The sequence below is a fragment of the Limanda limanda genome, chromosome 4 (genome assembly GCF_963576545.1).
Source record: "Limanda limanda chromosome 4, fLimLim1.1, whole genome shotgun sequence".
NCBI classification, from domain to species: Eukaryota; Metazoa; Chordata; class Actinopteri; order Pleuronectiformes; family Pleuronectidae; genus Limanda; species Limanda limanda.
Genome location: NC_083639.1, coordinates 17187629 through 17200420, shown reverse-complemented (window position 1 = coordinate 17200420; position 12792 = coordinate 17187629). Strand labels below are relative to the sequence as shown.

Below are 12792 nucleotides of genomic sequence, written 5' to 3'. Positions count from 1 at the left end.
AACCTGAGGATGCACTTTGAGTCTACGTCAGCAGCATGCGATGAAGTCAGATGAGCTTTTGCCACCTAGTGGCTCCTGCATGTACTTTCATTATGGAAAATTAAATTGAGGCTCATCACCACTCATGGCTCGAAATCTACTTATTGTTCCTCTTTGGTTGACGCAGAGACAAAAGCTGCTCCCAATCATTCTAACATCAGGCCACCGTCCCGCTGGCAGAGCAGCCGGATTATTTCCAGCTCGTGGTTGTGGTGAATGTTAGCAGCTGATGTGGCAGATGTTGCCATTGCACCGTGTGTTGGGCTGATAATGGAGACGGACTGAAACAAGACAGCCCAGCAGAGAAGATCACAGGCTGGTGGCAGACTGTGTGCGAGTGTGCTTTCCTTTTGGGTTTAGCTGTGTTAAGCTCATGGGAGTTGTGTTCAATAGATGCGTGTAGACTCAAGGGAGACCGACTGTGTTCTTACATGTGGCCCTGCAGATGTTAGACGATTACCTGGAATTATCTGTGAACAGGTAGAGGAAGAAGGAACTAAAGGCATTCAGCTCCTTTACCACAAAAACTCATCCCCACCTGCCAAACACATCTACATCTTCTCATGATGCAATGCTTCCCTCTAGTGGATTTTAATAGAACACATGTTTATGTAAACAGAGTAAACAGCAAATCACAAGACTTACTGTAAAATCTATTTTTATTCAAACTTTCAATACAGAAAAAGTATTTGTCTTTGCACTGTATGAGTATATTTTGATTCCATACAAAACCATGTGTAAAACTTTAGGTGTTACATTTACAAATATACAGTAAGAAACTTCAGTTTCTTTAGTCGTAGGTACTAAAAACCTAAGGGGCTGTCCAGTAGCACACAAAAATAGAAGCCGGTCAGGAAAATATTGAGGATACTGTCAGTCACTATTAAAAGAGTAAAAAGCTGTGTTGGTGGGCATCTACAAAAATAGAAATTTCAGGTAGATGTATGTTTGGTATCGCAGAACAGGTGAGATGCTTTCTGAAAACTGCTGAAGTGTTAAATATGAATATATACATAAGAACTTATTTTAGAAGAACAATAAACAGTTTTGTGTTTTTTCTTCGTAAACACTGAAACTTCCACACACTACTACATGTGTTTTGAATTGCAGCTACATGAAACAACTGAGGTGTTACATGATGTTAAATAAAAAACTCAAGTAAAGACCCTGAGGTGAAAGAGAGAGAGAGAGAGAGAGAGAGAGAGAGAGAGAGAGATACTGCCTCAGGAGACACAGCAGGGTTAATAGTTTCCGGGTGGCTATATGGCTTATTTATAGTCAGGAAGGCAACTCAGTAGGTTATACAGTTTGAACCCGAAACTAATTCAGTTGACAGAAAAAAACTGAATCATCATTAATAAAATTAGTCGGTGGTAAAGTTAAACAATTGATTTCCATTGCTTTGCAGTCTATTGCACAAACAAATAATTAAAAAATAAACTGTTCTGCAGTGCATATTTCTACAAGTAATTTGTTCGTTCAAAAACCCTTTATATTAATCCTTTTTTGAAAAATAAGTTGTATGGGCTGAATAAAGGGGCATAAGTCCACGACTGCTCTGTAAGAAAATAGTCGTTATCTGAGGAGCGAGGAAGAAGACCATCAAATGGAGCTACTGCTGTATTTCAGGTTATCAGGTAGCTGCTCCTCTCCTCTTCATACACTAGAGTCTGTATCACTCTCTCTGTGGTGGGAGCGGCCGGTCTCTCCACACACTTCATTTCCCCTCCTCTCACCTCTCCTCCTCATCCCCCTCTCTGACATCAAGCCTATTTCAGAAAGCCCTTGTAGAGGAAATGAGAGGGACTGGTGGATTTCTCGTTCTCCAAACAGAAGAGCAGGTCCCTGAGATTGACGCGTGTGATCCGCTGCCTCGTGGGTCTGGAGCTCGCCGCACCCGCACCACCAGGCAAAGAGGGGCCTGCCCCTGATCCCTGCAGGATGAGACAGAGAGACAAAGTGAAAAATAATCATTGGAAAGAGCTTGTGCCTGAATGCATCTTAACTCGCATTTAAATGAATTATGTTCACCAAAAAGGAGAAGCCTGGGTTTCAACGTTCATGTTCAAGCAAACAAATATAAAGGAATAAACCGGGAAACAACACGTTACCGTTGGTGTCTATATGTCTAAATAATGTTTGAGTATAATATTTAGAACTTTTTAAAGCCTACAATTCCGATTATTACATTTTTGCAAACACTGGGAGAAGTGGAGTTGATTAATGTGTTCACTGTGTAAAAGCACCATCTGGCTCAGGCCTTTGTGTTTGAATGTTCTTTTGTATGGTTTTCTTCAGGATGATCCATAAACATACAGTCAGTGATTCCCAACTAGGGAGGTTAGCCTGACTTCTGCAGTTGCTAGGGGAGCTCAAGAAAAGATTACGGAATAGCTGAACTAATAAAAATATGAATAAATACATTTTATGTTTTTATTTAAAACTAGTAAGGCCATCAGAGAGCGCATACCTCCACCAAAGATGATGCCCTATCTCGTGATGTTCAAGACAGAGAAAGAAAAATCTGCGATCTGCCCCCTGATCTGAATCTGAACCAAAACGTTTTTTTCCCCTGACCCAAGTTCTGCCGCAACCATCCTGTAGTTTTTGTATAATTATGCTAACTAACAGACAAAGAGAGATGAAAACCACCTCTTTGGCAGAAGTGAAAAAAAATCCATATTTAGATTAAGCTGAAGCATCTGAACACAATATGTTGCAATAGAGAGGGCATTAAAAGCAGTACACACACCAGCAGTGGGGTCGAACTAAAGGTAGCAGATACATGTTTTAATCAGATAGATTTAAAAAAGATGCTGAAAGAAAAGGATTAATAGTTGAAATAGATTAAGGAGGTGGATGAATGGTCAGAGTATCTAAAAGATGATTTGTTCTGAGTATTTCCGAAACTGTTAATATTTAAGAAGGCCTGCAGCCAGCGCCTGTGTGGCTCAAAACTACACAACTCAACATCTTGTGTTAAACAACGTCTTGTGTTAAACAAAGTCTTGTGTTTTGTCCACTGTCTGCTCGTTTGATTTCTCCATCTTTCACACCACTTGCTCACTGCTGCGGCAATTTGCTTCGCTCTGAACAGGATACAACACAGCTATTGGTATTTTTTATTCAATTTTTCAAGGAAAAATATAAATAAGTCTACAAGAAGAGAAACAGAACAAAAGCAGCTGTATTGTCACTGGGGGCGAAGCAGGTGTACAAATAAACACAATCTTTAAATTATAAGAACCTTTGTGAGATAAGGTAAATAAAAGTACAGATATAACACATTGTTTTCTGAGCAATTGTTTTTATAGACCCGTTCTGTCAGAGAACACAGGATAATTTGTTCCAACAAATCGCTGAAATGATTTTTGCAGAACAGACTGCTCTTGCAGTAGCTGATTCAGTGGGGACTGAAAGGAAGACTAACACAAAACAGAGCAGAATCCAAACATGTGTTAAAAACAAAGAAGGAAAGCTACACTGTGGCTCAGGAACCATGAATCGAGATGTGTGGTGGAGAAAAGAAAAATCAATGAACTGCAGTAACAGGGATGTGTAGACTGTAGGAGCAGCAGCATGGTGAGTAAAGTTCTGTCACATTATGAAGACCACAGTGTTGTGCTGATTAAATGTGACTGGTTGACGTGTTTAAATTTGATCTGTGATTACTAGAGTCAGCAGACAGCGTGGCTGAGTCTAGAGCTCTGCTCCAACTAATAAGAAACGTCATTAATATTTGTTTTACTCAGAACAGAGAAGAATGACTTCAGGGTTTTGTCACGGTAATGTGGACTGTCAGTAGGAGACGTTCACACTGTTAACACTTACATGAGCTAATTCTAAAACCAATATATTTTACTCATAATCATTTTTTTTCAAATGTAGTCTGGTGATACTATTGCTGTTATGGTAATCACCTCCACCAAGGAGGTTATGTTTTCACTGGTGGCTGCTCCCAGTGTGAGACTGGTTTGTTAGAAATGAATGAAATGTATGAATGTGTGTGGGAATGGGTGAATGCAACTTATTCTTTAAGGATGAATAAGACTGGGCTATATAAAATACAGTCTATTTACCATTTACCCCTGTCTGTTTGCAGGATTACGCAATATTTAACGAACCGATTTTCATGGTGTAAGGATGGGACATGGGCGAATAAAGAATGAAAGTTGGGCACTGGTTTGGTCATTTTTTTTGACATTTTTACCAAATTGCCAGGGAGTACTTTACTGGGCTGCACACTTACAGGGCATATAGAATGTATTATACCAGATTTTTGATTTTATCATGAATATTTTGCCTAAAATCTATGAAAATGCCACAAAATGCCATATCTCATAATATTGAAAATTATTTTTAAAAAACCTGGATATGCCCCCTGATCCAGACTCTCACCGAACAATTTAATGGATTGTTTCCCACACCTAATGCTTCCGACGAGTTTTGTGGTAACCTGTCCAGTAGGTTATTCTTACAAGCAGTGACACCGACCTCCTTAGGGGAGGTAACAATGTCCTGTCACTCATCTTACCTCAGCTGCAGCAGAGGAGGATTGAGAGTCCAGGATTCTCTTCTTCTTTCTGGGGCCAATGGCTGCCAGTGCCGTCATGTTGGCCTCCCTCTGTCTCACCTGAGCCAGCTCCTGCTGCTGCATCTGGACGACACACACAGACCATATTGGAGTTTAAGAATATGGTGCTTAATACACAGACGCAGAGATGAGCTGAATGTCGCCCCCCCTCCTGTCATCTTACCTCTTTTGCTTTCTGTTTCAGACGTAGCTGCTCTGGGTCCTCTTGCCTAGTTCGAGACTGCAGGGGCCAAATACAAGATGCACGTTAGGAACTACTGCTGGGAGAAGCCCCCTGGATACTTAAGTTTAAACTAAGTTATTATGATTTACCCTGTTTCAATAAAAAACTATCCACTGCTTTAACTTGTTTTGTAAGTCCCAAATAACTAATTAAAGCCATCATATTCTAGATAAACACACAGTTACCGGAATAAAACTTTAGTTTCAAAACACTCAGTGTAACTCAAAACTTTGAGTTACATCCTAACAGGCATCCTGAGGGCGAGTGACAATTAATCGCTAGTGAACAATTGTCAAACTTTAGAGAATATAAATGAAAAGCTGCATGACACCAACACACTACAAACAAATCAGCATTCATATCACACTTTATATTATTAATAAAATAGAAGACATCAGAGTAAGATAATATAATAAGAAGAACTGGAGCCTGGTCACTACTTAAAAGTCTATTTAAAAGTAGTAGATCATCAATGACATTCCATCTAAATGAAATACATCAATGCAACCAAAATGCATGGTTTAAATTTTTTTTTTTTTCAATCTCCCAAAAAAAGTCTGTGCTTTTATTACAAAACAATAATATGGAGATCTCAAAACTTCAAAGTTCATCACTGTTTGATACAATGAGGTTATTGCAGGATTTCAGTATTGACCTTTGAATTAATTCTTTGAAAGTTTGATGTCCATGACTCTGTACCTTAGCTGCCTTCAGGAGGATCTCTCTCTCCTCCTCCTCTTTTCTTTGTTTCTCTAGACTGTCCAGCTGGTGAAAGAACCTCAGCTGAGCACGCACGTCATCGTTCTGCTCATGCTTGTCATCCTCCTGCAAACGTACCACAGAAGAATTGTCGCTTACATGAGGATGCAAAAAAACACCATAATGAAGCCGTCAATTCCATGGTAAAGCAACATAGTAAATATTGTACAACCTTCAGTATCATGGCACCTGTATTATTTGTTTCTCTGCAATAATCTGGTTAAAACTAAATCCAAACCAAAAGCTTGTTTGACTACTTGTTTTAAAGCTGTAAACAAACCTTGAAGTTGACATTTCTCTGCTGGGCCACTTGGGATACACTTTCTAACAGGTTCCGGAGTCGCTGCTGAGTTGCATGGGAGACTAAGTTCACCAGCTCTGCACCCATGTTAGTCATACCATGCCTACTCCCTGGAAAAGAAACAGCACAATACCTCAGTGTTTTTGGAAATGGATTGGATGGGCACTGTATTTAAATTAATGTTCAAGTTTAAGTGTCTCACCTATCTCAAGCATCCTCTTTTGCAACAAGGAGCAGGGGAGGAAAGGCTCATCTTTACAGGAATGTGTCACCACTCCCATTAGTCCAGAATTGGATGCTAAGATATTGGTGCTTTCCTCACATAGGTTCACTCCAGCCATGGAGGCCACATCGTTGAGTTCGTCATAATCCCTTTTAATATAAAAGCAGTGAGACAGACCATGTCACTAGACCGACGATCTCAACTGTTTGAGGCAGACACTTGACTCGATTTGTTGTTAAACAAATTAAATTGTATAGAATTTAATTAAATTAAAGAATCCACGAAGAAAGTTGGAATTCATTCAATATTAATACTTGAGCATAATGGGTTCACCAATATTTATTTATTTAATTTTCATCAGCCCTTACAGTATACGAAAAGATGGTGTTTTTTTAAGCTGAGGAATATTGATGAGAATTTGAAAAAACATTTTAATTTTGCTGGGAATATTTGAAAAGTTATAAAAAGTACATTTACAGTTATTGTTGCTCTTACTTGACATAGCCGCTAGCCTCTCTTAGCTTGTTCTTGTGAGCTGCACTGAAGGCTGCTACAGCAGAGAAACACACAATAAATGCTCATGCTCATCCAAAGAAAGACAAAAACACAACAGAAAGAAGTGAACCTCACTTGCGTGCAGCCCTTTGTGCTGGGCCTGTTGCTGTCCCAGCATGATGCGGCCAGGGGCCTGATTCCTGAGCATCACCACGGGGGTCGTTGGTAAGTTTACCTGAGGTCTCACTGTCACCCTCTGCTGCTGAAGCTGCAGAACCTGAAAAACATATGTATGTGATGTACGGTTGTGCAGTTCGAGGTTATGGGAGATTTCAGTTGTGTTACATTTGATATGAATATAATTCAAAGTTTTGAAGTTGAGTTGGTGGAGATGACATCAGAGCCTGGTATTAACATCTGTCCTGAGTGATCAGACCATAAGTGGTCAGCGGAAAGAACAGGACTGCAAACATCCAAATACGTCTTGAATAGTAATTTGATTCTTCAAAAATCTTTCGTTACAGCCGCTGCACGAGTCATTCACCCCCTCCTGACTCCTCTCTTTCTCTGACTCTCTCGCACTAACTTGCGTGGACACACAGACACACAAACACTGAGACACATGAAACCACGGTGATATGGGACACATCTGTAAACTCGGGACTGGGTAAAAACAACATAATTTGATCTTCGTGGACATAAATGACGTATGTGATTACATGCATATGAGTGGGGAAGTGAGATCTGATCACAAGTGGTCACAGGAGACCCATTTTAATGTCAGGTGTGTTGAATACATGTAGTTAGAGTTGACAACACGTGATCTGTTCCTTCTGGATACATTTTAATACCAGGTCTGAACAAGGCCAGATATACAAAACAGTCTTATTTACCATGGAAGCGGTCTGTCCTTGCTGGCCGATGCTTGGCTGCAGCTGCGGCCTGCTGATTGGGGCAGGGAGACACGGGGCAGGGAGACACGGGGCAGGGAGACACGGGGCAGGGCCGCTTAGGACCACCGTGGGGGTAAATGAGGTGGAGAAGACTGGACCTGAGACCAGCTGGGGGAGCTCACTCTGCTGGATGAATGCAGCTGAGTCTGGAGTGAACTGCCTCAAGGCTGGGAGGCTTTTCTACACGAGACAAGCAGGCATACAGACATTAAAGAAATGCACTTATAGATGTTTCCTCCAGCTCAAGAAAAAAATATGACTGTTAATATTTGCTGGAGGTTACATTCCTGACAATGAGTTCAGAGCCAGAGTTTTCTCACCTTGAGGAAAGGCACAAGGTAAGATTGGGGTGAGGATTTGAGCTCTTTGTACAAACTGCTAGTGAACTCCTCAGGTTCCAGTTTTCCCTCCTAAGTAGGAAACAAACAGGTACAGATGTTTTGTCTCTTGGTTAAAGCTTTTCCAGGAAGGGCTTTTTCTGATTCTTTCACCTGTGTTTCTTTCATTAGTGAATTTACATTGTATGCAAAGGTCATTCACCAGCAGGTCTTTAGTCAGCTCTTTCACGACGGCTGCAGTCTGTGGTGAGTGGTTCCCATTGGATGCCAGTTTTATCAATGTAGACAGGAAGTTTCTACATTTAATTACATTATCCATTGTCTCCTGCCGGACACACAACACATTCTGTTAATGAACAAAGTCATGTTTCACTTGTGCATAACTGCGTCATATGCCACAACATGCTCAATCTTCATTTTGATCATGGTGAAACCACTTTGGCAGTGAACTGTTACAGTACGAGCAGACACCCTGCTCCACGGGATCACTGGAACTCAGCACAACTCACTTTGCTCACTGTTACTGGGAGAACTGTGGTCCCAGCTGTTTGGCTGTAAGTCATGGGGGTCATTCCTGGTACTGCAGCCCCTACTGAGCTCTGAGGAAGGACATCACAATCACATGTTATTTACTGAGTTGAAAGGTTTGAAAACCTGACAATTGCTTCGTGTCCAGCAGATCCTGAGCCATTTAGCTTAGAGCGTTTATAGAATATTGTGCTATGAATAAGAACAATTACTTCAAGTCTAAGTCTCAGATCGGCTATAATAAATCCAGGAAACAAGGTTCAGGATTACCAATAAACAGGAGCAAATAAAAAAACATCTATTATACTGTATCACAATGTAAGATTGAAAGAATGTAAGAATATCCTATTAGCTTATTAGTATCTTAATAGCTTCCCCAGTGCTGACTGGATTTCAATGATCGACACTTTGTGTCAAACTTTGTGTAAATCCAACAAACGTCAAATTAGATGTCTTTCCATTCTGTGGCAAAAGGGCTTTGTGACACGGGGTTCAAGACTTTGGGCAACGAGTAACGAAGTCCATCGTTTATTCAATATATGGACACAAAACAATGTGCAACAAGCTAAATAAAAACAAGGAATGGTTTGACACCCACATACAGAAGGAAGTTACCTGAAGAATAGGAGGTCTGTGAAGAGTGGTGGTCGCAGCGAATGTTGTAGGAGCGGGATAGCCCTGTTGGATGATGGTGGGGGGAGCCACTTGTCTGCAGATGTTTCCAGGAGCCTGAGAGGAAGTGAAGGTAAAACATGATGCACAACAAATAACTTTCATCCACTCAGAAAGGGCATCTACTACGTCTTAACAAATCCATGTTACACAATACAAGACCTGATACAAGAAAGAAGACAAAAAATCAACCCCACTGCTTTCCATATAATTACTATGTGTGCTATACTAGATCTTATACTCAACAGGTGGTTCCCTAAGATACAGGAAGGAAGGCAGGCTGCTCATGGGAATAAAGTGAAACATAATATTTGACCATGCAAAGCTTTTGCTGAGCAGACCGCGTGATCTCACCTGACCAAAAGGCACGTTGGTTTGGAGTGCAGGTCGAGGCATCATGCCTGCCTGCGACTGGGCCTGCATCTGGGCCAGAGCCTGCTGAGGAATCATCAGCAGCTGTCCATTCTCATTGCGGATGATCACCATCCCTGCAGCCAGGCAGAGAACACATTAGACAAATTGAGCAGATCTGTATGACAAGAGACAACTTAAATAGAAGGATATCATCAGCTGAAGTTGCAGAGGAGAAGCAGTGTCAAAGCATCATTCAGAAGAACAACACTTAACAAGAATGTTTTGTGTACAGTTTATCTTGAGATTAGGGTTGCAAAGGGGTGGAAAGTTTCCGGTCAATTTCCGGAAACTTTCCGGAAACTTTCCATGGGAAGTTTCTCGGGAATTTGAAAAAAAAACAAAAAAAAAACGCAAATTAAATGCTGAGCAATAAAAACATCATTCAAAACTCTATTTTAAAGATGTATGGAATGCAGCACACACTGCACATTGAATTTCAACCCTCCACTGTGCATTCTTCCATCACATGCACAGATAATTCCCAGCTGGCCTCACTAGCCCTGCTGTAGTGTGCAGGATGAGTCAGGTAAGTTTCGATGATATTACTGGGGAAAATATATTAGCATGCTGATTGAGGATTGTTCATCTGTTCATCTAGCCTATTTCCATTCATTTATCCATCAATTGTCAAATATGAGTACAGACGATTCCAATTGTTTTGCTAACTATTTATATCTCTGGCATTGCATTAGTGTTTTTTTACAAACTTTTTTCTCATCTTATTCTACAGAACAATGCCACGTGCACTCGCATCTCATGTGTGGAGGCATTTCACCCCATCCAATGTAGAAGGAAAGGCTGTGTACATTTGCAAATACTGTGCAAAGACCTATGTTAAGAATGACACAACGATGCAGAAGCATATAGTCAAGTGCCCAAAGTTTCCTCAGGGCTCAAATCAGCCTATGACAAAACAAAATGTTTATATTTATGTCTGTATATGACAAAGTAAATACAGTTAGTATAAATTACCCGCAAACATTTCCAGTTTATTCCCGTTAATTCCCCTTTAATTCCCATAGAAAGTTTCCAACTTTGAATATTCCCAGAATTTTGCAACCCTACTTGAGATGACGGATGACAAGGGTGAATAGAAGTGAAATCAGTTGTGTAAATCAGTGGAAGTAAATGCCCCCACTCACCCGGGGGCACCTGGATGTTTTGCTGCGGTGGGGGGGGCTGCTGGAGCCTCGGGGCAAACATCTGAGGCGTCATCCCTGGGATCCCACCCGGACCGGCAGCCAGGGTCCCCGGGGCCTGGGGCCAGCCGACCGGGGCGTAGGTGACAGCGGGCTGCGGGGCTGTGTGTAGGATCGTCGTGGGCGGCCTGGCGCTGAAAGAGCCCGGGGTGGAATGCTGGACATTGTACACACCTGGCTGTCCTGTCGCACCGGCCGCCACCACATTATTGTTCCCATTCAAAGTTGCACCCGACCAGGCGTTTTGCATAGGCGGCCTGACGAGGGTCACGGTGGCTCCTGCCGAGGACACGACCCCCTGGGGGTGCATGAGAGGCGGCTGGATGACGGAGGTGGCCGCGGGGTGCATGAAGGCAGCGGACAGCCCTTTAGACCCCGGCTCCCCGCTTCCTGAAGAGTTCACAGTGTGGCTCCCGTTGCAGGTCTGCCCCGAGCCCACTGTCCCCGGGTGAGAGGAAGTTGCACCACCGCCACCAACAAGTGTTCTCTGGCCGGGGTCGCTTCCTGCGGTGGAGTCCGTCGACGCGTCCATGGCTGAAGTTGAACCATGGGCACCTCGCTGTGACGAGACTCCCCTCCAGTCCTCCAGCTGGTTCAGAAGCGGCACCAGCACGGCGGGCTGGGATGGAGCGGGACACATGGACCGGGCTGCTCGCTCAGCTCCGCGGCTCGGGGACACACTTGTGGAGACAAAGAGGAAAACAACAGTTTCAGTTTACCTGTCGTCACGGCCGTGGTGACCAGCTGAAATTAGAAACTGCCCGCTTGTCCCGGAACTATAGCCGTGTAACAAGCGGCTGCTTCCCGCCTGCCCCGGTGGTCGTTGAGACCCGGGCCGGAGAGTTGTGACTCCACAGACCGGACAGGAGGACGGACCCCGCGGTTCTTTAACCTGTGTGTGTGAGGGCAGCTCGTCCAGCGGGCCCGGGGGAGCCGCCATCTTCACACTCCTCCGGGTTCATGACAACTGAGGTAAGGTACTTACCAACTGACGCGCGCCTGCGCACAGCGGCGGGCCGGCTCGGTGCGGGGGGAGCTGTGCGGGCTGTGATTGGCTGTTGCGCCTGGTAAGAGGCGGGGCCAACGGCTTCAACTGACAGTCCGGAGGCTGCGCGCCGCGGATCAGCGTCGGACAGGAGACCGAAAGTTTCCATCGAGTATCCCTCCGCCGCCGCCGCTGCCGCGTCAGCCCCGCACGGACCGCAGCACCGAATCGGACCCGCACCGAGCCACTTCCGGTGGAGGGACACCGGGATGTACAACAAGCTAACGGTCCGCAAGTCTCAGTGGAGTCGGTCTGGACGAGCCGTGCAAGATGGCTGCAGGGTTTCGGCTGCTGAGTGAAGTTGCTGTTGTGAAGAGGCGTGTGAGGCCCCGCCCCCCACCCAGGGGAAACACTGAGCTGTCACACGGTCATGGGATTTACTGCTACTACTGTTACAGCCACACACAGACTCACACTCACTTCACCCCCATGAATCCAACTTCACATGAACTTCACAGACGCAGGGTGGGAAGCACCAAGAGCTGCTCTAAGGACTTCTACAATTTCTAATGATCAAATATTAGGAATCACATTTTAATATATAAACATGACAGCACAAGCTGTAGCTTCCTGTTTATTTTTATTTTTATTTTTCCTCTTTCACAAATGTACAAATGATTGGCCAAAGGAGCAGCTCCTAATGTGTACTGCATTACAGACAAACACAGGAGGATAGACCACTTACCTCCCCCCAGGAGAGTCTTCATTTCCATCAAGCCACACCAAACTGCACACACTCATAGATCTGCTAGATATGTGCCTGATTTTTTTTCTTTCTTCAATATGTCAATGAGCCGCCCATCTCACAATGTAAAAGAAACCTATAAAAGAAACCCTTGATCCAACACTTTGTCTGGATCTTAGCCTAAATGAAATAGATTCTTTCTTGACCTATGTCCAATCCTTGCACCTGGTTTTGTTGAAGTCCATTGAATATATTTCATTAATCCTGCTAACAAAGAAACTAGAGTGGCACAAAAATGATTTGTTTATTTGCCTAAATCATCTC

General features: G+C 43.4%; 1 protein-coding gene across 4 annotated transcripts; it reads right to left on the bottom strand.

Moving 5' to 3' along the window:
• Window positions 1-723: 723 nt before the first annotated feature.
• Window positions 724-12027, bottom strand: LOC133000386 (transcription initiation factor TFIID subunit 4-like). 4 transcript variants are annotated; one of them, XM_061070310.1, is made up of 16 exons: window positions 11724-12027; window positions 10682-11418; window positions 9480-9613; window positions 9069-9182; window positions 8435-8524; window positions 8128-8250; window positions 7908-7997; window positions 7528-7767; window positions 6770-6911; window positions 6635-6689; window positions 6119-6288; window positions 5896-6026; window positions 5556-5681; window positions 4797-4853; window positions 4574-4696; window positions 724-1973 (listed from the first exon to the last, which is right to left on the bottom strand). In XM_061070310.1, the coding sequence occupies exons 2-16, from the start codon at window positions 11376-11378 to the stop codon at window positions 1809-1811; spliced, it is 2457 nt and encodes an 818-aa protein (XP_060926293.1). In that variant the 5' UTR covers window positions 11379-11418; window positions 11724-12027; the 3' UTR covers window positions 724-1808. The 4 variants fall into 4 exon arrangements, with proteins under 4 accessions (XP_060926293.1, XP_060926292.1, XP_060926291.1 ...); XM_061070309.1 differs by lacking the exon at window positions 11724-12027 and adding an exon at window positions 11631-11699; XM_061070308.1 differs by lacking the exon at window positions 11724-12027 and having other exon boundaries at window positions 10682-11687.
• Window positions 12028-12792: the final 765 nt, after the last annotated feature.